Raw genomic sequence first — 25,662 nt, 5'->3', positions numbered from 1 at the left:
TCTATTGCATCCGCTGCTCTAGATGTCAACTTCTTTACATCGGCGAAACCAAACGCAGGCTCGGCAATCGTTTTGCTCAACACCTGCGCTCAGTCCGCCTTAACCAACCTGATCTCCCGGTGGCTGAGCACTTTAACTCCCCCTACCACTCCCAGTCTGACCTTTCTGTTGTGGGCCTCCTCCAGTGCCATAGTGAGGCCCACCGGAAATTGGAGGAACAGCACCTCATATTTCGCTTGGGCAGCTTACAGCCCAGTGGTATGAACATCGACTTCTCCAACTTTAGATATTTCCTCTGTCCCTCTCTTCCCCTCCCCCTTTCCAGTTCTCCCTCTATCTTCCTGTCTCCACCTATATCCTTCCTTTGTCCCGCCCCCTTGACATCAGTCTGAAGATGGGTCTCGACCCGAAACGTCACCCATTCCTTCTCTCCTGAGATGCTGCCTGACCCGCTGAGTTACTCCAGCACTTTGTGTCTATCTTTGGTGAAAGGCTGGAGCAATTTGGCTTGTATACACTGGAATTTAGAAGGATGAGGGGGGATCTTATTGAAACATATAAGATAATTAGGGGATTGGACACATTAGAGGCAGGAAACATGTTCCCAATGTTGGGGGAGTCCAGAACAAGGGGCCACAGTTTAAGAATAAGGGGTAGGCCATTTAGAACGGAGATGAGGAAGAACTTTTTCAGTCAGAGAGTGGTGAAGGTGTGGAATTCTCTGCCTCAGAAGGCAGTGGAGGCCAGTTCGTTGGATGCTTTCAAGAGAGAGCTGGATAGAGCTCTTAAGGATAGCGGAGTGAGGGGGTATGGGGAGAAGGCAGGAACGGGGTACTGATTGAGAGTGGTCAGCCATGATCGCATTGAATGGCGGTGCTGGCTCGAAGGGCTGAATCGCCTAGTCCTGCACCTATTGTCTATTGTCTATTAACTGAAAGGCCCGCTTCCATGTCTAAACTAAATTAAGAACTACATAAATGACCATGGATAGACACGAAATGCTGGAGTAAATCAACGGGTCAGGCAGCATCTCTGGGGAAAAGGAAAAGGGGACGTTTCGGGTCGAGACACTTCAGACCCGAAAGGTCTATAAATCTGGAGACCTTTGTTGCCTCTGGAATCTCACGTGCAGTTAGTACTAAGAGGCAATCAGCCAGCATCATTAATGTGGCATTTGCAAGGGTAGATTAGCCTTGCAGAGGGCAAAATAAAGACAGGAAACCCTGGGTTTATATCTGAGCATTCGAGGTGTACAGTAACACTGCGACCATCAAAGATACCGCTGGGATAATTTCCCGTGTCGATTATACAAAACTTGGAATTATTTTTATATTTAAAACTGAAAGGAATCATGGGTTGCTTGACATAATTAACTTTGAATGATACCTTGTAGACAGGATTTTCCCACTCTAATCTGCAGGGATTATCCCTGCAGAAGCCTTACTGGTATTGTTTGGTGGACTTGTGACACCATTTTAGCCCTTCATGGTGTATCGCTGTCTGCCTGTGCTGTCTTTGCTGTGCATATCTTGGTCTGTTGGTGAACTAGTTCGCCCCTTTCTCACATTGTGTGGCTTTAGTTTGTGAACAGGAGACTAATGGACTGATGGCCTCCAAGTGACTCTGCAACTGAGCGTTGTCTTGCAACACTTTGCGAGTCTGGAACAAGTGACCGAGGGGAAGGAGGGGTCGGTTGGTTGAAATGTTCTTCCACTCAGTGCATCCGCCGGGCAGTCCAGATGGCGAGGCTTGGGCGGAAGACGATGAAGAGTCGGGAGATAATTGGATCGACGAGGAAGAGAGTCAGCCGTGTACACAACACAAAGCCAGTGCAGATGGCAAGGCCATGGTTGCTGAAAGGGATAAGCACCATCTCACGCCGGCAGCATCATCAGCTGAAGGTCCAAAGCCTGTTGACAACGCAGCTCCGAAAACCATGAACGAGTCCGACAAGGGATCGGTGGGACCCGACGAGACAGAACAAACGAAAGTGGACAAAGTTGCAAGGTTGTGCAAAGCCGTTCGGTTCCAGCTGCCTCCCAACACAAGACGAGGTTCGGGAGCTGATGACTCACTGGTTCCATTTTTTGAGATTGACGGTTTTGGAGAGCGTTGTGTTGGCACTTCTGTGAATACTTGTCACTCCGAGAGCTGGATTGGCATCACAGGCAAGTACTGACCCCCTGACCCGCTAAGTGGATAATTTGGCTTTTGTCTCCATTTTAAGCTAGAAATGGGCGCTTTCTAAAGCAGTAAACTGTAAATAAACATCTCGATCCAAATACACAAATTAAATCATCCTATTGTTTTAAATGTTAAAAACTATAGCCTGAGATAACATTTTAAATCACGAGTGATTAAAGATGATCTCTTATAATTTACAGTGTTTAACAAAAGCATAATTTCTTCATTTATCAAATGATTATTTTATTTCTCTGGAACCCTGACAAATAGATAAAGCATTCAGTCATTTTAATTGTTAGCAGGAAGCATTGAATGTTCTCAAATGCAGGAGTAAACACACATTTTCAACGATGAATAACATTTTCCATGAGACTAATTTTGAAACAGGCATTTTCTTTAACGACAAGGTAATTATATCTGTGTGACTTCATTTCTCTGGAAACTGGTTACAGGATTTTTAAATCAATATTTGTTATGTTACACTACTTACAATTTTACTATTAAATATAGTAAAGGTGGTGCAACGGTAGAGTTGCTGCCTCACAGCGCCAGAGACCCGGGTTTCATCCTGACTACGGGCGCTGTCCGTACTGAGTTTGTACGTTCTCCCCGTGACCGCGTGAGTTTTCTCCGGGTGCTCCGGTTTCCTCCCACACTCCAAAGACGTGCAGATTTGTAGGTTAATTGACTTCCCTAGTGTGTGTGTGTAGGATAGAAGTAGTGTATAGGTGATCGTTAGTCGGCACGGACTCGGTCGGCCGAAGGTGTTTCGGCGCTGTATCTCTAAACTAAACTAAAAAGAGTTGAAAGGGGGAACCTTCAATAACTGCAGAGCACCCCTTGCCCTTTCCACCAACTAAGTAGTTTAAAATGGCCCTTGCTTTTACGTAGGGGAATGCAACAGCCAGTCAGCGCACAGAAGGCCTCTATAGTCAGCAAATGCAGCAAATGCCAGACAATCTGTTTTACATAGCTGATGGTTTACAAGTTTACAGATCATTACTTGGAGGTTTGGACAACATATTTTTAAAATTATTTTCAAAGTCACGAGTAAGCAGCTTCTAATATTGTGAATAGTTACACTTCAAGAACAACTCTGTTGCTTTTGTGAAGATAGACACAAAGTGCTGGAGAAACTCAATGAGAGAGAATGATTGGGTGACGTTTCAGGTCGAAGACCCGACCCAAAATGGCACTGATGCTCGTAGGCACTTTGTGCTTATCTTTGGCAGTAATCAGCATCTGTAGTTCTTTGTTTCTAAATCTTTAGCTTGTATTGCCAGGCAACCTGCAGTATAATTGGGTTAGCCAGTCAAGTTTGGTTTCCTCAACACCTCCGGTCCTTCACTTTAGAAACAGATGCCAAGTGACCACTCCATCATCTTCACCTTTCAGGCAATTGGCTTCTTCAGAAACAAATACTGAAGGAAGGGCAAGGGGAGAAGACCAGACCTACTGTGGGCCAAGAGGTGACCATGAAGCTGCTGGGAGTTCTGGAGGACGGGACCATCATAGACAGAGACCCAAAGTTGACGTTCCACCTCGGTGATGGCGACGTTATTAAGGTCAGTCTTATTTCTATGCATTCACATTATTCCGATTTTATAGAGTCGCAGAGTCATATACAGCACGGGAACAGGCCCTTTGGCCCAACTTGTCCATGCCAACCAAGATGTCCCATCTACACTAGTCCCACCTGCCTGGGTTTGGCCCATATTCCTCCAAACCTGTCCTATCCATGTACCTGTCTAAATGTTTCTTACACATTGCGATAGTACCAGCCTCAACGACCTCCTCTGGCAGCTCGTTCCATACACCCACCACCCTCTGAGTGAAAAAGTTGCCCCTCAGGCTCCTATCAAATCTTTCTTGATTTCCCAATTCTGGGTGAAGACTCTGTGAATCTATCCGTTCTATTCCCCTCATGATTATACACAAGATCGCTCCTCAACCTCCTGCGCTCCAAGGAATAAAGTCCTGTCCTGCCCAACCTCTCCCTGTAGCTCAGGCCCTCATGCCCTGGCAACATCCTTGTAGATCCTTCATTGGTACGCTTGCAACTACATTGTCATATCCATTGAATCATATCCTTGTTACACCTGATTAAAAATAGAAAATGAGGAACATCTAAACAAAACCTAGAAACCAGAGTTTACATAAAAGTCAGTAGACTCAGAAGGGGAATGAGAATTAACATTTTTTGAAGGATGTGTTTTAGGGTCCCTATTTCCAACATTTTATTTTTATTTCTTATGAATGACAGATCATTATCCATTTATAAAATTTACATCCTCATGGAAATGGAAATTAATAAATAGAAATGAGTTGAGATTCTCTTTGGATTCTCGTGAGATGTTGACTTCATTATCACCTATTGTTTGTCCATCGTTTGGAATTACTCAAACATTCGATTCTTGGAAGTTAAGGATTCCTTGGGGGTGGTTTCTATGTTTGAACATAATACCAGTTTATAGAATTTGATAAGGATCTGAAACTGTGACCAAAACAAAAAAATCAAAACAAACCAAAAAAAAGGTAAAGATATCACAAAGTTTCATATTCACAAGACAACCAAAGCATTTACATAGCATTTTAAACATGGAAATTGGCCATTGGATGCAACAGGGATGTATTGTGCTCACACTCCACTATGGTTGCCAACTGTCCTGTATTAGCCGAGACATCCCGTATTGTGGGCTAAATTAGTTTGACCCGCACGGGACCGCCCTTGTCCCGTATTGGTAGGGTTGCCAACTTCCTCACTCCCAAATACGGGACAAAGGGTGACGTCACCGCCCCGCGCCCCAGGTGACCTCACCCAGCCAGCGGCCACGTGCTCCCGCTCCACCAATGGCAGGTCTCGGGGAGAACATACAGACAGCACCCATGGTCAGGATCGAACCCGGGTCTCTGGCGCTGTGAGGCAGCAACTCTACCGCTGCGCCACCGTGCCGCCATAACCCTGCAGGTTACTAAATTTTTTTAATGTATTATATTTTTACAGGGTATTATGTTTACATATTCTGTTGTGCCGTTGCAAGTAAGAATTACATTGTTCTGTTTGGGACATACGACAAAAGAAACAGTCTGGAAGAAACTACAGTAATGTAAATGACCAGGTTTTTTTCTACTTCACAAAATGCTGGAGTAACTCAGCAGGTCAGGCAGCATCTCAGGGGAGAAGTCCCGAAACGGGTCCCGAAACGTCACCCATTCCTTCTCTCCTGAGATGCTGCCTGACCTGCTGAGTTACTCCAGCATTTTGTGAAATAAATACCTTCGATTTGTTCCAGCATCTGCAGTTATTTTCTTACAGTTTGTTTCTGCTGATGCTGATGCAGGATATTCTATGATTGCTCGCGCTGTGGAATGTTTTTGCATTCAAATGAAAAGCAGGAAGAAACCTGCTAAATATTTTATCCCAAAAATAGCACTTGTGGCATTCCTCAGATACTTTAATGCTGCTCTGAGATGCCGGTCAAAACTAGTGATGCAGGGCCAGAGGCCCGGGTTTGATCCTGACCAAAGGTGCTGTCTGTACGGAGTTTGCACGCTCTCCTTGAGACCTGCGTGGGTTTTCTCCGGGTGCCCCGGTTTCTTCCCACATTCCAAAGACGTTCAGGTTTGTAGACTAATTGGTTTTGGTAAATTGCCCCTGGTGTGATTGTTGCTCGTCATGGAATCAGTGGGCCTAGGGTCCTGGTTCCGTGTTGTATCTCTGAACTAAGTATCAAAGTTCCTACACATGCCTAAATAAACATCAGTCTAAAGATGGGTACTGACCCAAAATGTCATCTATCCTTGGACAACAGGCATTGAGTCATCGACTATGACTCTCCATGTCTAAGACTCTATCCATGTTCTCCAGAAAAGATGCCTGACCCACTCAGTTACTCCAGCACTTGTTGGGCGGTCACGGTGGTGCAGCGGCAGAGTTGCTGTTTCACAGCGCTTGCAGCGCTGGAGACCCGGGTTCGATCCCGACTACAGGTGCTATCTGTACGGAGTTTGTACATTCTCCCCGTGACCTGCGTGAGTTTTCTCCGAGATCTTCGATTTCCTCCCACACTCTTAAGACGTGCAGGTATGTAGGTTAATTGGCTTGGTGTATGTGTAAATTGTCCCTAGTGTGTGTAGGATAGTGTTAGTGTGCGGGGATCGCTGGTCGTCGCGGTCTCGGTGGGCCTGTTTCCGCGCTGTATCTCTAAGCTCTTAAAAACGTTGTAGGTTTCTAGAGTTTAGAGTTTGTGGATACAGTGAGGAACACAGCGAACACTCTCAGTGCTGTGTGAACCGGGAGGGATGTGCACTCACCAAACTCCTTTGTTTTCACAAGGAGGAAATGTTCAGTTGCGTTGCAGGAACTGTTGTTGCTCAGTCACAGGAAACCTTCAAACAGCTCGGTCTCACTGGCCCCTCCGGCCCTGCTTCCACACCGCTGCGATAACACACATTCATTGGCACTCCCTGCGCACAGAATCAATACATCTCGTGCAAAGCCAAGCTAGGTGAAGTCAACAAGCTGCCTGTCATTGCCATGCTGGCCCTTTCATCTTCCTCTGCCAAGGCTACGTTTAACAGGCGTTTGATTTTTATATCTGCTCAGCTCCCAGCATCTTTGTTGTCGTGCTCCTTGGACGGTGGGACATCATTCTAACGCCATGAAACACGAAGCCAGGAGCAGTGGGCAGCTGGCCAGACACGTTGAAAATCATGAAAGAAAAAATGCTCAAAACATCCTTTCAAAGGGTTTCGAGATTCCCTTTTATCTCATGCGTATTTCATAGTTTTATCAACAGTCCTGTTTTTGAATAGCCAATGCACAGACAGCACGCAGAACATGCACCCATTAGGTGGTGCAGCTGGTCGAGCTGCTGCCTCACAGCGCCACACATCTTTGGGACATGGGAGGAAACCGGAGAACCCGGAGGAAACTCAGTTTGCCCCCCTAGATTCAACCACTCACCGAGAGACTAGGTGCAACTTACAGTGGCCAATTAACCAATCAATCTGCAGATCTTTGCAACGTGGGAGAAAACTGCAGCAGCCAGGGACATCTGCAGAGTTACAGGGAGAACATGCAAACTTCACAGAGACAGCACTGGCAGTCAGGATTGAATCTGGTCAATGGAGCTGTGAGGCAGTAACTCTACTCTACTCTCAGTAACTCTACTAGATGTGTCACGATGCTGCCCTGCCTTAACAAGCAGCAACACCTACCAAACTACAGGCATTGCAAACCACAATGTAGTGAAACTCGTAGACATGAAGAATCAATACGAGTAGAAAGATAAGGTTGTTTTACACATCTTGTGAAAGTATGGAATTCTCTACCTTGACGTCTACCTTGACCCAGATAGAAGACCTTGTGCATCAGCCTTCGTCCTTGATACAAAACTTGATAGTTTAGTTTAGAGATACAGCGCAGAAACAGGCCCTTCGGCCCACCGAGTCCACACCGATCAGCGATCCCCACACTATCCTACACACGAGGGATAATTTTACAATTTTACCGAACCAATTGCCCTGCAAACCTGCACGTCTTTGGAGGAAACCGGAGCACCCGGAGGAAACCCACTCGGTCACGGGGAGAACGTGCTGACAGCAGATGGTCTCCCATCAAGATCATCAACTCTTGGTAGAAAAAGTCAAGACTTTCCATCTTGACTAAGTCAAGGTATCTTGACTTTTCTCTCAACTTAAATTCTGAGAATGATTGAAGTTAGACTAACATGAAGTGGAAATCCTGGGCAGCTTTGTGCCTGATGCCATCAATGTTCAGCCCATGACAGCAAGGTCAGGTCCAGGATCTGAGGGACATTAGACCAGGCTCACGCATCCTATTTGGGAAGGTCATTGAACAGGTGTCTAAGGAAATTCAATGCATATCTTTTAAAATAAGTTAATCAGATTCCATGTCTAACTCTAAAGTCATTTTGGGATTCATAACAATGCAGCTAAATTGATTGAAAAGTGTTCAGGTGGCAGGCATAAAAGCTTATCATTATCCAACCCAAAACGACCAGAAACGTCACCCATTCCTTCTCTCCAGAGATGCTAGATATCAAGCATTTGGACTGGATCCATTAAACGTCCATGAATATCAGTTTGGCCACACAGATGGTATTTCACTGCACTGGAGGCAATTCATCTGGACTTGCCTTGACTCCTATCATCAATGAGAATTTTTGCATTGGGGCCAAAATCACAAAATGCTGCCAGAGATGTTGGCAATCCATATGTAAACAACTTTAAACAACATTGATAATCAATCTGACAAACATTAAATGCTTTTCTTGAGCCAGGGGTCAACCTGTCACTGCAACAACCTATGGAGAAATAGCTCTTTTGGTGTTTTAGTTTAGTTTTTAGTTTTAGAGATACAGAACAGAACCAGTCCCTTCGGCCCACCGAGTCAGCGCCGACCAGTGGTCCCCGCACACTAACACTTTCCCACACACACCAGGGACAATTTGCATTTATACCAAGTCAATTAACTTACAAACCTGTATGTCTTTGGAGTGTGGGAGGAAACCGAAGATCTTGGAGAAATCCCAAGGGTGGGAACACGTCCTAAAGCCCATCAAAGCCGTGCCCACCAGTAATCCCGCACAGTAGCATTATCCTACACGCACTAGGGACAATTTACAATTCTTTAAAAACCGAGGCCAATTAACCTACAAACCTGTACGTACATCTGTGGAGTGTGGTAGGAATCTGGAGTGCCTGGTGGAAGGAAGGTGAAAGCTAAATAAACAGCCCTAGATTGTGGGAAAGAGAAATAATAGTTTGTGTTGTGCACAAGGCGTTGGTGCGGCTTCACTTGGAGTCCTGTGTTCAGTTTTTGTCATCGTGCTCCGGGGAAGATGTCATTAACCTGGAACGGGCGCAGAGAAGATTTATGAGGATGTTACCAAGATTAAGACTTGAGCTACAGTTTGGATAGGCTAGGGCTTGATTCCGAAGAGCATAAGAGGCTGAGGAGTGATATTATAGGGGTGTGTAAAATCATACGGGAAATAGATAGGATGAATTTCACAGTCTTTTTCACAGAGTAGGATAATCAAAACCTAGACTGGAGAGGTCTAAGGTACGAGTAGAAAGATTTAATTGGAACCTGAGGGGCAACGTTTTCACACAGAGGGAGGTCAGGTATATGGAACAAACTGGTAGAGGAAGCATTTGAGATAGGTACCACAACAACAATGAAGGAAGAAACACAATCTAACTGCAGATGCTGGGATCTTGCAGAGAACATAAAGTGTAGGGTAACTCAGTGAGTAAGGCAGCATCTCTGGAAGAGAGGATCAGAGAGGAGGTGGGGGGGGGGGGGGGGGGCAAGGAAGAAGGTTCCGAAGAAGGGTCTTGGCCCGAAACATCACCCATTCCTTCTCTCCAGAGATGCTGCCTGCCTTACTGACTTCAGCTTTTCGTGTCAAGCATCTCTGGAAGGCATGGATAGGTGGTGTATCAGTTTATGATCCGTCCTCAGACATTTAAATGATATTTGGACAGGTTCTTGAGTAAGAAAGGTTTAGAGGGATATCGACAAAATGTGTGGAAATGGAACTAGCATCCATCCTGCACCCCAAAGGACCTGTTTTCGTGCTGTTTCACTCTGTGACTCTAGAGATGTGGCCTGAACAATGGTGTTGTAGACTTAAGAAGCCAGGTTACATTTCAAAAGTGGAAGGGTTGGTAATGGATGAGATTGAAAATCTTCAGTGTCAGCTGAGAGTTGAACCAAACGCTCAGGACAAGAATCGTGACATTCAGCCCAGCTGATCAACTGTAAAGATATGTGTAGGAAGGAACTGCAGATGCTGGTTTAAATTGAAGGTGGACACAAAATGCTGGAGTCTCTCAGCGGGTCAGGCAGCATCTCTGGGGAGAACTGTAAAGGTAAGTGGAATGAGTTGTTACGGTTCTGATTGATCAGGGGAGTGGGGGGGGGACGTTTGATGTTGTTTGGGGCCAGACAGAGTGGAGGAAAACAGATGCAAGCAAATGGAGAAGGTATGTGATCATTCCTCACTTGGCATTGAGCATGAATGGGGGCCGCCAGGTCACAGATAATAGATCACATTCATCTATCATTCTTTGTAAAGTACGCCAAGCCTGCATTCATTATTTAAGAAATGTTTTGACATTCAAAAGCAAATTGTTAGCTGTGCAAGGAGTCAATAATATCGTAAGCTTTTGACAACTTGGAATTGATTGTAACCTGTTTAATCAAATAACGCATTGATATTTTCACGTTGGCTGCAGGTACTTGAATACTGTGCGTTGTCAATGCAACTGGGCGAAATTGCTCTTGTAATCTCCGATGGACAATATGCCTACGGTCACATTGGGAGGTAAGGTCATCTTTTATAGAACCTTGGTATCACAAAATGCTGGAGTAACTCAGCGGGTCAAGCAGCATCTCAGGAGGGAAGGAATGGGCGACGTTTCGGGTCGAGACCCTTCTTCAGACTGTTATATCTTTATAGATCCTTGTTCTGGGAGCGAATGACAAACTAGGTTCCTTGATATCAAAATGTCACAGAGTCGAAATCGTGCACATAGATAAAATTGGTCATTGGCAATGAAATGCAATATGTCTCGGATCTGGCAGTATGGTTTTGTTTTGCAGCAAAAGTTTCATTAAGTCTTGACGCTTTAAGAAACATAGGAGCAAACAAATCTCTATATATTTACTAAAACGCTCATCTTGTCTGTTTGTGGATATATTTATTTGTGGGTTTGTGGATATATTTGTCCCCGAAATGCAGCCAAAACAGAGCAGGGTAGCGCAACAGTTTTAGGCCCGCCTTACTCACCATTGGCCTGCGGATCAAAAGGTTGTTATATTTTAAAAGTTTTCACTTTTTAACCTTTAATAAATCCCTTCTCCACTTACCCTGCCCGTCAGCCGCACCTGCGCAGTAATACCTCCGTGTTCGAAGTCGCTATGGGAACCCAACGGGTCCGCACCCGCGCAGTTGGGGCCCGTTGATCTAATACTTACGTAAGATGGCCGCCGGATCAACGCGTGCGCAGAACCCAATGGGTCCATGCCGGCGCAGTTGGGGCCCGTTGACGTTGAGGGGAGATGGAGTGGGTGAGTGGGGGGAGGGGGGGAGGGGGGGGGGAGGGGGGGGAGGGGGGGGGGGAGTCGGGGAGGGGAGGGTACTATACCAATGCAGGAGAGGTTTGGGCCCATTGGGTCCACCCTTTACTAATTGCTTATAAAGATACAGGATGGGGGCTTATCATCTGTGGATCTGTGGAATTCTCTGCCTCAGAAGGCAGTGGAGGCCAATTCTCTGGATGCATTCAAGAGAGAGCTAGATAGAGCTCTTAAGGATAGCGGAGTCAGGGGGTATGGGGAGAAGGCAGGAACGGGGTACTGATTGAGAATGATCAGCCATGATCACATTGAATGACGGTGCTGGCTCGAAGGGCCGAATGGCCTACACCTGCACCTATTGTCTATTGTCTATCATGTAATGAATTTGACCAGTGACTGTGCAGATTGGTGTTAACAGACTAGTGCAGCAAAACCCTGATGTGTCTCAAAGTTTAGCTAATATCGTTGGTAAATATTTAAATTATTAATGTTCAGACAGTCATTGCCCAAGGGGCTGCTGCAAATATATCTTCTGGTTGTTCAGCATTCCTGTTGCTTGTTGGTGAGATATCTTGCAAACATTACAAGGAATTCCTTTGCCATTCATTGTGTAATGTAGAAATAGATTAGATTTGTGTACAGGAGCTAATCTTACATCAAAGATAGACACGAAAAGCTGGAGTAACTCAGCGGGTCAGGCAGCATCTCTGGAGAGAAGGAATGGGTGACGCTTCAGGTCGAGACCCTTCTTCAGACAGTTCTGTTCAGTTGAGTTTATGGTCACGTGTACTGAGGTATCATGAAAAGCTTCTGTTGCATGCTAACCAGTCAGCAGAAAGACAACACATGATTACAATCGAGCCAGTTACATACACACATAATAAGGGAATAGTGTTTAGTGCAAGGTTAAGCCAGCAGAGTTCGATCAAGGATAGTCCAATGGTCACCAATGAGGTAGATAGTAGTTCAGCACTGCTCTCTGGGTGTGGTAGGATGATTCAGTTGCCTGATAACAGCTGGGAAGAAACTGTCCCTGAATCTGGAGGTGTGCGTTTTCACACTTCTGTACTTTTGCCTGATGGGAGAGGGGAGAAGAGGGAGTGGGCATGGTGCGACTGGTCCTTGATTATGCTGCTGGCCTTGCCGAGGCAGCGCGAGGTGTAAATGGAGGCAATGGAAGGGAGGTTGGTTTGTGTGATGGGCTGGGCTGTGTCCACAATCTGCTGCAATTTCTTGCGGTCTTGGGTGGAGCATTAATTTATTCATGGTTTGTTTTAATCCGCGTCATCATACAGCTGTTTGCCAATAGCGAGCAAATGTTAGTGCCACGTGGTTGGCCTCTGCAAGATCCTTCACAGTGCATGTGTCATTTAGAGATACAGCGTGGAAACAGGCCCTTCGGCCCACCGAGTCCGTGCCGCCCAGCGATCCCTGCACATTAACACTGTCCTACAACACACAAGGGACAATTTTTACATTTACCCAGTCAATTAACCTACATACCTGTACGTCTTTGGAGTGTGGGAGGAAACCGAAGATCTCGGAGAAAACCCACGCAGGTCACGGGGAGAACGTACAAACTCCGTACAGACGGCGCCCGTAGTCAGGATCGAACCTGAGTCTCCGGCGCTGCATTCGCTGTAAGGCAGCAACTCTACCGCTGCGCCACCGTGCCGCCCAGCCGATGTTCCATAATCTGGAGGCCCTGTCCACACTCGCAGTCTGCCGCATCTTCAGTACATCCCCACTTCAGCACGTTCGGTTTGCTCCTCCCCATGCCTGCCCACAGTCCGTTGAGATTGATGTTCAAACAGTCAATGCCCAAGGGGAGCTGCAAATGTATCTTCTGGTTGTTCAGCATTCCTGTTGCTTGTCGGTGAGATATTTTGCAAACATTACAAGGAACTCATTTGCAATTCATTGCCTAATGTAGAAATAGATTAGATTAGTGGGCAGGAGCTAATCTTATATACAAAGGGTGTTCCAGATTGATTACATGTGTTTTTGCAATTGTCATTTTGCGACCTGTTCTCAGGGATCCCTCTGCTTGTTGCTTTTCGAGGCCTCCCAGCTTTGCTTTGAGGCAGAGGCTATGCCTGAGCCAGAAGGTTCATCACAGTGAGTCCATTTGTGGAGAGATTAGATTGCATTAGGGTGTGTTCATTAAACGTTAGAGATGCAGCGTGGAAACATGCCCTTCGGCCCACCGAGTCCGTGCCGACCAGCGATCACCCCGTACTCTAGCATTATCCTACACACTAGAGACAATTTACTATTTACAGAAGCCAATTAACATCGAAACCCGCACGTCTTTGGAGTGTGGAAGGAAACCAGAGCACCCGGAGGAAACCCACGCAGTCACGGGGAGAACGTACAAACTCCGTACAGACAGCACCCGTAGTCAGGATTGAACCCGGGTCTCTGGCGCTGTGAGGCAGCGACTCTGCCGCTGTGCCACCGTGCCCACCCCCCCCCCCCCCCCCCCCCCCTCCGGGTGCTCCGGTTTCCTCCCACATCTCAAATCATTGCAGCTTCTAGGTTTATTTGTCCGTCCGTAGGGCCAATTGCCCCCCGTGTGTCGGGAGGGGGGTAACAGCGAACTAGTGTGATCGGGTGATCGGTCAGGGGTCTTCAAACCCGAGTAGAAAGTCTAAGGCTCCTCCAACACGACCTTCTGCATCCCCAGCCCCACCTCACTCACCATCACTCCTTTGGTTCCTCTTGACTAAGCAATTTCACAGAATCTAAGAAAGGCCCCCAACCCGAAACGTCACCTGTCCTTTTCCTCCAGAGATGCTGCCTGACCCGCTGAGTTACTCCAGCACTCTGTGAAACGTCACCTATCCATGTTCTCCACAGATGCTGCCTGACCCGCTGAGTTACTCCAGCACTCTGTGAAACGTCACCTATCCATGTTCTCCACAGATGCTGCCTGACCCGCTGAGTTACTCCAGCACTTTGTGTCTATCTTCATAGAATCCAATCCTTTCCCAAGTATTTTCAGCTGCTTCATCAAATGACCTTCCTGCTATCATAACGTCGGAAGCAGGAATGTTCTCTGGTGTTCACAGTGTTCAGTTCTGTTTGCACGACATTAGATAGCGAGCTTGTTCCTGCGTGCACGCTGGAAGACCAGGGTGTTACTCATCCAAAGGATAATACGTGGCAAGTAAACTCAGCAATACTCAAGTACAAGCAGTGCTCATCTCCAACAAGATAAAGTCCGATCCCCTCCCCACAACCTTCAATGGCATCATCAGCTTCTGATGCATAGAGGTTGAGGGGTCACGTTGCAGTTTCGTTTTTTAGTTTGGAGATACAACGCGGAAACAACTCTTCAGACCACCGAGTCCACACCGGCCAGCCATCCCCACACATTAACACTACCCTACACACACGAGGAACAGTTTACACATACAGCAAGCCAATTAACCTGCATACCTGTACGTCTTTGGAGTGTGGGAGGAAGCCGAAGAACACGGAAAAAACCCACGCGGTCACGGGGAGAACGTAGAAACCGTACAGACGGCGCCCGTAGTCGGGATCGAACCCGGATCTACCGCTGCACCACCGTGCTGCCCTTAAAGTTACGTAAGATGTTGATGATGTAAGAAAATAACTGCAGATGCTGGTACAAATCGAAGGTATTTATTTCACAAAATGCTGGAGTAACTCAGCGGGTCAGGCAGCATCTCAGGAGAGAAGGAATGGGTGACGTTTCGGGTCGAGACCCTTCTTCAGACTGTTGGTTCAGATGTTGGTGAGGTCACATTTAGAGTATTGTGTTCAGTTTTGGGCACCATGTTATAGGAAAGATGTTGTCAAGCTGGATAGGCTGCAGGTGAGATTTACGAGGATGTTGCCAGGACTCGAGGGCCTGAGCTATAGGGAGAGGTTGAGCAGGCTAGGACTCTGTTCTTTGGAGTGCAGGAGGACGAGGGGTGATCTTATAAAAGTGTACAAAAATCAGGAGTGAAATACATCGGGTAGTGGGTGTATGGAACGAGCTGCCGAAGGAGGAAGTTGAAGCACAATATTCAAGAAACATTTAGACAGGTACATGGATTGGACTGGTTTCGAGGGATATGGGCCAAAAGCAGGCAGGTGGGACTAGTGTAGATGGGACATGTTAGTCATTGTGGGCCAGTGTGCACGCTGTTGTGAAGTGGGTCACTATTGAGTGGAAACTTAATGGATCAACCTGATAAATTCTTGTGTTGCAAAAGCAAGTCAAGGCTGGTCACTCTGTGGAGAGCATTTCACCTCCTGACCCCACAAGATTCTCCAGAGTTACAAAGCAAGAATAGAGCTGCCTCTAATGAGAACCTCAATACAACAATGGGTGGCGCCAAGGTAGAGTTGCTGCCTCACAGCGTCAGAGATCCGGGTTCGACCCTGACTCCGGTTGCTCGAGTTTCCTCCCACATTCCAAAGACGTCCAGGTTTGTCGGTTAATTGTCTTCCGTAAATTGTCCCTAGCGTTTGAGGCCCTCTGAGGGGGCGCTGTGAACTGTTTATGTATGTGCTGTTATGTTTGTGTGCCATTGTATGTTCGTTCTTAGTACCTGAACTGATGTACAGCACTTTGGTCAACGTGGGGTGTTTGTTTAAATATGCTATACAAATAAAATTGACTTGACTAGCGTGTAGGAGAGTTTTAGTGTGCTGGGATCGCTGGTCAGTGTGGACGCGGTGGGCCGAAAGGTCTGTTTCCGCGCTGTACCTCTAAAGTCTAAAGTAATGTCCAAATCCTAATAATCAACGTATTTAATTGGCGCCCAGTTCGACATTGTAAACATTCTACTTCTCCAGCACTGTGGCTCAGCTGGCAGAGTTACTGCCTCACAGTGCCAGAGACCCAGGTTCAATCCTCACCTCAGCTGTTTTTCTGTATGGATGTTTGGTGTTTTCCATGTAACTTTGTGGGTTTCCTCCAGCTGCCCCCGGTTTCCTCCCACATCCCAAAGACGTGTGGGTTGACAGGTTAATTAGACACTGTCATTTCCGCCTATGTGGAGGTGAGTGGTAGAATCTGGAGAGGGTTGAGGGTAATGTGGGGAGAATAAAATATAGTATGAAAGTAGATAGGCACGAAATGCTGGAGTAACTCAGCGGGGTAGACAGCATCTCTGGAGAGAAGGAATGGGTGATGTTTCAGGTTGAGACTTGACCCAAAATTACATCCATTCCTTCTCTCCGGAGATGCTGCCTGTCCCGCTGGGTTACTCCAGCTTAATCTGGTCTATCTTTGGTGTAAACAAGCATCTGCAGTTCCGTCCTACACATTTAATATGTAGGTAGGGTGGTCAGTATGGACAGGGTGGGCAGAAGGGCCTGTTACCATGCTGTATCTGTCTACGATTCCTTGTATGACATTGGGCTAATTACATGATGCACAGGAACTCAGCAGCATCTCCTAAACCCTCAACCTCAACCACCGACAAGATGAAGGGGAGCGAGCAAATGTAAAAAACCATCACCTGCAACCTCTCATGAAAATAACCAATGTAGAAATAATGTCATGTGGGGTCAATACCTGGGGCTTGTGAGCTTCTTGCAGCGAGAGCACTTTCACCACATGGTTTGTCGAAAATAGTGAATCTGTGGGATTCTCTGCCTCAGAAGGCAGTGGAGGCCAATTCTCTGAATGCATTCAAGAGAGAGCTAGATAGAGCTCTTAAGGATAGCGGAGTCAGGGGGTATGGGGAGAAGGCAGGAACGGGGTACTGATTGAGAATGATCAGCCATGATCACATTGAATGGTGGTGCTGGCTCGAAGGGCCGAATGGCCTACTCCTGCACCTATTGTCTATTGTCTATTGTCTACAGTGCTCCATGGATAGGACCGGTTTGGAGGGATATGGACCAAGCGCAGGCAAGTGGGACTAGTGAACCTGGGACATTGTTGATCGATCGGTGTGGGCAAGTTGGGCTGAAGGGCCTGCTTCCATACTGTATCACTCTATGACTCTATGCATTTCTCAAGTGATGGATAAAAGAATGTTGATCTCTGCCAACTACTGCCAACATCTTGTGAGGGAATTTGATTTAAGTTTAATACATTTGGTTCAGATTGCTCAGGACGCACATCTCCAGATTCAAGGACAGTTTCTTCCCAACTGTTATCAGGCAATTGAACCATCCCGTCAACAACTAGAGTGTAGCCCTGAGCTGCTATCTGCCTCATTGGAGACCCTTGGACTTATCTTTGATCTGACTTTAAGGCAGAGATAGATAGATTCCTGATTAGTACAGGTGTCAGAGGTTATGGGGTTAGGTGGGAGAGATAGATCAGCAATGATTGAATGGCGGAGTAGACTTGATGGGCCGAATGGCCTAATTCCTCTCCTATTCCTTATGACCTTAACTTGTCTTTACCTTGCACTGATTGTTGTTCACGTTATTCCCTTCATTATGCATTTGGATGCTGTGGATGGCTTGATTGTAATCATGTATTGTCTTACCGCTGACTGGTTAATACGCAACAAAAGCTAAAAGTTTAGACGATAAACTAAAAATTTCAAGATTCAACTTGAGTAGACTTAACAATGACTGTGTTCCTTTGGAACCTTGCAGACCCCTGGTACATTATTTCTAAATGTTGGTTAGCCAACCTGTGATCATTACACCGGTCTTGTTGAGACTCTCGGTTACGTCCATTCCATTCAATGAAATCTTAAACGGTGCTTAAATAAATGTTGAAGGTTGTACTTCAGTAGAAAATGTACAGCCGATTATTGCTGACCCACGAAACATTCCTTCAAAGCTAAATGTAAACTTTGTCATGGTGAATGTGTTAGACTTGAACCAAGGCCAGCATTGAAGAACAAAGAAATTAGTCTTTCCAGAACAGACAACTGAAAAGAAACAATTCTCTTATTTTACTATTTCCAGTAAAAATGTTAATTCAATAGTTTTTGGTTTCTGTTGTCCAATCCCAACAGTGGAACTGCTAGTAATTGGCTGGTGCTAAGCTAAAGAGTGAGTTATTATTAGTAGGACATTAAAAGCAGAAGGGAAGCATTTTGCACCTTAATGTGTCGGAAGGAGCTGCAAATGCTGGTTGATACTAAAGATAGACACAGAATGCTGGAGTAACTCGGTGGGACAGGCAGCATGTCTGGAGAGAAGGAATGGGTGACGTTTCGGGGTGAGACCCTTCTTCAGACTGCTTATTGGTGCTCTGTGCAGTTGATGGCCGATGAGATTGTGACAGAACAGATGGACATTGGACAACGTTAGAACACCAAGTGCTGGAGTAACTCAGCAGGTCAGATAACATCTCTGGAAGACCTGGATAGGAAACAGGCCCTTTGGCCCACCAAGTCCACGTCCAAGTCCACCATTCACCTGTTCATACCTGGTCTTTGGTTCATACCCACTTGCTCATCCACTCTCCCACACACCAGGTAAAATTTACAGAGGCCATCTAACCTACAGACCTGCACGTCTTCGGAATGTGGGAGGAAACCGAAAGTGCCCTGAGGGAACCCACCCGGTCACGGAGAACGTACAAACTCCGTAAAGACAGCACCCGAAGTCAGGATCGAACCGGGGTCTCTGGTGCTGTGAGGCAGTGGCTCTACCAGTGGTGCCACCGTGCAATGGTCCTTTTCCTGAATTGCTGCAGCCAATATAATGATGTTGGCCTGGGATGAAAGGGAACTAGCAGCAATGGTATTCATGTGCATTAGCTGTCTATGCCCTTCTTGATGGAGGTGGTCACAGATATGGGGGAAGGCTGTTGAAGATGCCTTGGTCAGTTGCTGTATGTGCTACACACTCCAACCAAGGTCTTAGAAGGTGTGGATAACTTAGGATTAACGCCAATGGAATAAATGCAAACAATGAATCAGTGTGGTTGACTTTACACTTGGTATCTGGGTCAATATTGCTGTTCTGAATCATTTGGCCACTTTACAAACTCCTTGTTTTTCAAACCAGCAAGTTCCTTGAAATAACACTGGTACGTTCTCTGTGAGACATCGAGCTCTGACACTAGCTCTCCCCCAGAGTGGCAAATTCAAAATGTTTACTTTACTTCAGAGGTACAGCGTGGAAACAGGCCCTTCAGCCCACCGACTCTGCGCCGACCAGCGATGATCCCGTACACTAACACTATCCTACACACGCTAGGGACAATTTCACAATTTTTACCGAGGCCAATTAACCTACAAACCTGCACATCTTTGGAGCACCGTGAGAAAACCACGCGGTCACAGGGAGAACGTACAAACTCCGTACAGACAGCACCCAAGGTCAGGATCGAACCCGGGTCTCTGACGCAGTAAGGTTGCAACTCAACCACTGCGCCACCGTGCTGCCCCTCACTTTCTATCACTAGAAGAGGGGATTAGAGAGCAGGAGGTTCTGTGTGGGAGAATAGATAGAAAAAGAAGAGAAATATAGAAATATACGTTTTGAATTGTGCTGAAATATAGAATTTGTGACCAATGTCTAATGCCCAATTAATACTTTAAGGCAATTTATCACTCTGTATCCTTGCGGCTAAGCTGATTCCTATTGTCTGGCCAACAGTAATTAATTCCTGATGTGTTTGGATTGAGAACAAATTCTGCATTAGAGTCAACAGAAAAATATTTGCCTGAAACTGGGCAAAGAGTTGAATCTAATCCATTGACATTTCTGCTTACATTGTTTGCAACCATTATTCTCCACACCGTCCCGTCCCTTACCCAAGTTACAAAGCTTCAGGCACCGGGCGCCTGAGTTGTACACAACAGAACGTGAGTTTTAAGTGTCAATTGCATCCGGTGAGAAGTGAGGTTCGGCAGTCATGTACACAAATTTACAAAGTCTTGGTCAGTTCCAATCAAATTAATTAACACAGTCAGAATTATACAGCATGGAAACAGGCCCTTCAGCCCAACTTGTCCACACCGACCAACATGTCCCATGTACACTAGTCCCACCTGCCTGCATTTGGCCCATTTCCCTCTAAAACTATCCTGTCCATGTACCTGTCTAACTGTTTCTTCAACGTGTGATAGTAACTGCCTCAACTACCTCCTCCAGCAGTTCGTTCCATACACCCGCCACCCTTTGTGTAAAACAAGTTACCCCTCAGGTTCCTATTAAATGTTTCCTCCCTCACCTTAAAACTACGTCCTCTCGTTCTCTATCCCCCTACTCTGGGCAAGAGACTCTGTGCGGTTACCCGATCTAGTCCTCTCATGATTTTGTGCACCTCTCTAAGATCACCCCTCATCCTCCTGTGCTTAAAGGAATAGAGTCCTAGCCTGCTAAACCTCTCCCTATAGCTCAGGCCCTCGAGTCTTGGCAACATCCTCGTAAATCTTCTCTGCACCCTTTCCAGCTTGACAACATATTTCCTTTCACATGGTGACCAAAACTGAACACAGTACTCCAAATGTGGCCTCGCCAACATCTTATATAACAGCAACATGATCTCCCAACTTCTGTACTCAATACTCTGACTGATGAAAGCCAATGTGCTGAAAGCCTTTTTGACCCCCCTATCTACCTATGACGTCATAGTTCCTGCTAATTGCTTTCAAATGGCAAATTGTTTTGAACAAAGGGCTGTCTCAGAGATAACAGTACGAGGGTAACTTTCACAAACCAGAATTATTCAGCAATCATTTCACAAGTTCACAAGTTATAGGAGTAGAATTAGGCCATTCGGCCCATCGAGTCTACTCCCCCATTCAATCATGGCCGATCATTTGGCAATCATCTCAGCCTCCTAATCCCATCTTCCTGCCTTCTCCCCATAACCCTTGCCACCCATTCTAATCAAGAATTTGCCAATCTCTGCCTTAAATATCCACTGACTTGGCCTCCACAGCCTTCTGTGGCAATGATTAACTGCCCTCTGACTGAAGAAGTTCCTCCTCACCTCCTTTATAAAAGAGCGCCCTTTAATTCTGAGGCTGTGACTCTCCCACCAGTGGAAACATCCTCTCCACATCCACTCTATCTATGCCTTTCATTATTCTGTGAGTTCCAATGAGGTCCCCCCTCAACCTTCTAAACTCCAGTGAGTACAGGCCCAGTGCTGTCAAACGCTCATCATATGTTAACCCACTCATTCCTGGAATCATTCTTGTAAACCTCCTCTGGACCCTTTCCAGAGCTAGCACATCCTTCCTCAGATATGGGGCTCAAATTTGCTCACAGTACTCTAAATGCGGCCTGACCAGCACCTTATAGAGCCTCAGCATTACATCTACTGCAGTGGTGAAGGCAATCAATGAGTAATTCTGGTTTGACACCAGTGCTACTTAACTGGAGCTAAGTCACCAATAATGGAGTCAAGCCAAGTATTCACCTCTCATTGAAAACCCACCGTTCAACAGCAGGAAGCCACTGCCACCAAAGCTACTCAGAGGGAGTGTCTGTAACTGCCAGGTTTCTTGGTGATTGGATTCTTGGAGGGAAGTTCCTGGAGAGAAAGTCTTTGAAGAACTTTTCACAGTTCTAGAAGTTGGCGGGAAATGCTGTGGCAGAAATTAGACTGTGTCTCGACTGCTGAATGTCACCAAACCTTGTTATTCCCACATACGTCAGGTCAATCCTTACACTTTAGACCTTAGAGATACAGCGTAGAAACAGGCTCTTTGGCCGATCGAGTCCACGCTGTCCAGTAATCACCCATAGCACTGTCCTTCACACTGGGGGCAATTTACAATTTACAGAAGCCAATTAACCTACAAACCTGTATGTCTCTGTCCCTGTGACGCAGCAGCTCTACCACCGCACCACCGTGCCACCCAATCCTCTCCATCTTCAACAAGCTTGGGAGAATGACAAGTGGGTCCAAGGATCGAAACTGCGATGCAGCGGTAGAGTTGCTGCCTCAGATGCGTCTTAGACCCGGGTTCGATCCCTACTACAGGTGCTGTCTGTACAGAGCTTATACGTTCTCCCCGTGACCTGCGTGGGTTTTCTCCAAGATCTTCAATTTCCTCCCACATTCCAACGATGTAAAGGTTTGTAGGTTAATTGGTTTGGTGTAAATGTCAAAATTGTCCCTTGTGTGTGTGTGTGTAGGATAGTGTTAGTGTGCAGGGATCGCTGGTCGGTGCAGACTCGGTGGGCCGAACGGCCTGTTTCTGCGCTGTATTTCTAAACTAAACTAAACTACAAAATGAGGACATGTAGGTCTTGCTGTCAAAGGTCGAAGAATCTCATGGGAGATTAATTACCTTCAAATTTATGGTGAAACTTTCCTTCAGTGGAAAATAGTAATGAGTTTATTAGCTCATTTGTCAGGTGAAGCTGCAGAAGCCCCAGTGATGTTGTGCCTATTCTGTCAGTTAGTATTTGACAATGTATCTTTGCTAATGGTTCAGCTGTATAACATCTGATCAACTGAGGAGGCTTCTAGACAGCTACCAGGAGCTCACTCCATCCACCTCACATTTAATGGGTCGTCAGAAACAGAGTGGCACGGTGGCACAGCTGGTAGAGTTGCTGCCTCACTGCACCAGAGACCCCGGTTCGATCCTGACCTTGGGTGCTGACTGTGAAGAGTTTGTGCATTCTCCCTGTGACCACATGAGTTTTCTCCGGGTGCTCCGGTTTCCTCCCATATCCCAAAGACCTTCGGGCTTGTAGTTTAATTGGCCTCTGTAAATTGGCTCTTGAGTGTAGGGAGTGGATGCAAAAGTGGGATAACATACAGCTAATGTGAACGGTATTTATTCACAAAATGCTGGAGTAACTCAGCAGGTCAGGCAGCATCTCAGGAGAGAAGGAATGGGTGACGTTTCGGGTCGAGACCCTTCCTCAGACTGATGTCAGGTGGGCGGGACAAAGGAAGGATATAGGTGGAGACAGGAAGATAGAGGGAGATCTGGGAAGGAGGAGGGGAAGAGAGGGACAGAGGAACTATCTAAAGTTGGAGAAGTCGATGTTCATACCACTGGGCTGCAAGCTGCCTGACCTGCTGAGTTACTCCAGCATTTTGTGAATAAACACCTTCGATTTGTACCAGCATCTGCAGTTATTTTCTTATGCTAGTGTGAACGGTGATCGATGGTTAGCGTGGACTAGATGGTCCACCATATTGAATTCAGATCTGCAGGGTCCTTGAACTACATGGACAACCTGATTACGCAGATATCCATTGATCCATTTGCATTGTTTCCTTTTAACAACGTAGCTCTTTTTTTTTCTAAACAATGTTTTATAAAATACGAAGGATACTCAGTAAAATCTTACTTGACTGAGCTCAAATTTTACTGACCAACATCTGTCACTGTGGAAATATACTTCCAACACAAAGATCTATAACAATCGAGCACATTAACGATGGAACAACAGGAGAATTGTTCCCCAGGCTGCTTTTAGATTTAAGTGGAATCATGCTAATTATTTTTAAGCTTTAATTATTTTAATTGACTGCTATTCTTATAATGGGAATGACAATAATTCAATAAAAATGTCGTTCGTTGTGTATAAAGTGCTCTGTGAAACGTCACTTATCCATGTTCTCCAGAGATGCTGCCTGGCCCACTGAGTTACTCCAGTACTCTGTGAAACGTCACTTATCCATGTTCTCCAGAGATGCTGCCTGACCCGCTGAGTTACTCCAGCATTTTGTGACTATCTTACTGCTTGCCCTGTTGGATAATGGTTCGTGACTGCTGCTGACCATTGGGTCAATAGGTATTGCTCAGTTTCATAGGTTCATAAGTGATAGGAACAGAATTAGGTCATTCGGCCCATCAAATCTACTCTGCCATTCATTCATGGGTAATCTATCTTTCTCTCTCAACCCCATTCATCTGCCTTCTCCCCATAACCTCTGACACCTTTCCTAGTCAAAAATCTGTTAATCTCCGCCTTACAAATATCCTGTGGCAATGAATCCCACAGATTCACCACCCTCTGACTTGAGAAATCCCTCCTCATCTCCTTTCTAAAGGTACATCCTATTATTCTGAGGCTGTGCCCTCTGGTCCTAGACTCTCCCACTAGTGGAACATCCTCTCCACATTCACTCTATCCAGGCCGCTCACTATTTGGTAGGTTTCAATGTTATTGGAGCTGCTTACTTGTGGCTGTGAATGTTGCATCGTACAAGTTCCGAGCCCCAGGGTGATGTGGCGTTGATCTGGATTCCATCTGTGTCTCTTGGCTTACATGCTGTATATTCTTAGCTTTAGCTTTGCTCGTGCTAGATCATCTATACTGTGGAGTATCTCTGGAAGACGTGGACACATACTGTAGGCGGTCCAGAAATGAGTGTTGTTTGTTTTCGAAAGTGAGGTTAATCTGTAATACAATAGACAATAGACAATAGACAATCGACAATAGGCGCAGGAGGAGGCCATTCGGCCCTTTGAGCCAGCACCGCCATTTAATGTGATCATGGCTGATCATTCTCAATCAGTACCCCCGTTCTTGCCTTCTCCCCATACCCCCTGACTCCGCTATCCTTAAGAGCTCTATCTAGCTCTCTCTTGAATGCATTCAGAGAATTGGCCTCCACTGCCTTCTGAGGCACAGAATCCCACAGAAAGTGAGGTTAATCTGTAATACCGTGAAAAGCAGTGCAGTTCTTACTTCCATGAGCAATGCAGAAACTATCTTCAGCATTGATGGTTCCTCTTCACTATTAGCTTGTGACCAGGGTTTGTGATGTGTAAAGGCTAGGCACACTGCAAGCCTTCTGAATTGGGCCAACAGAGCTCGTCTCCATTGTTACAGTCATAAAGTCACACAGCATGAAAACAGGCCCTTCAGCCCAACCTGCCCACACTGACCCATCTACACTAGTCGCGCCTGCCTGCCTTTGGCCCATATCATTCTGAACCATTCCTATCCATGTACCTATCAATATCTTTTAAATGTTGAAACAAACACTTGTATACACTGGAATTTAGAAGGTTGAGAGGGGACCTTATCGAAACATATAAGATTATTAAGGGGTTGGACACGTTAGAGGCAGGAAACATGTTCCCAATGTTGGGGGAGTCCAGAACCAGGGGCCACGGTTTAAGAATAACGGGTAGGCCATTTAGAGACAGTGCAGAAACAGGCCCTTTCGGCCCACCGGGTCCGCGCCGACCAGCGATCCCCGCACATTAACACTATCCTACACATACTAGGGACAATTTTTACATTTACCAAGCCAATTAACCTACAAACCTGTACGTCTTTGGAGTGCGGGTGGAAACGGAAGATCTCGGAGAAAACCCACGCAGGTCACAGGGAGAATGTACAAACTCCGTACAGACAGCACCCCTAGTCAGGATCGAAGCCGGGTCTCCGGCGCTGCATTCGGTGTAAGGCGGCAACTCTACCGCTGCGCCACCGTGACCGCCCACATGTTTTAACATGTTTTATTTTTGTTCTTGATTTGCTTGCATAATCTG

General features: G+C 46.2%; 1 protein-coding gene across 1 annotated transcript in view; it reads left to right on the top strand.

Moving 5' to 3' along the window:
• Window positions 1–1,617: 1,617 nt before the first annotated feature.
• Window positions 1,618–25,662, top strand: part of fkbp16 (FKBP prolyl isomerase 16) — a 75,129-nt gene continuing 51,084 nt past the window's right edge. Inside the window, exons 1-3 of the mRNA XM_078427039.1 lie at window positions 1,618–2,168; window positions 3,580–3,749; window positions 10,453–10,541. Coding sequence (XP_078283165.1) covers window positions 1,703–2,168; window positions 3,580–3,749; window positions 10,453–10,541 — 725 coding nt within the window. The 5' untranslated portion in view covers window positions 1,618–1,702. The remainder of the gene's footprint in view (window positions 2,169–3,579; window positions 3,750–10,452; window positions 10,542–25,662) is intronic.

Source organism: Rhinoraja longicauda, chromosome 33, assembly GCF_053455715.1.
Source record: "Rhinoraja longicauda isolate Sanriku21f chromosome 33, sRhiLon1.1, whole genome shotgun sequence".
Classification (NCBI taxonomy): domain Eukaryota; kingdom Metazoa; phylum Chordata; class Chondrichthyes; order Rajiformes; family Arhynchobatidae; genus Rhinoraja; species Rhinoraja longicauda.
Note: the sequence above shows the minus strand (reverse complement) of the source record. Positions and strands in the feature narration are given on the sequence as shown.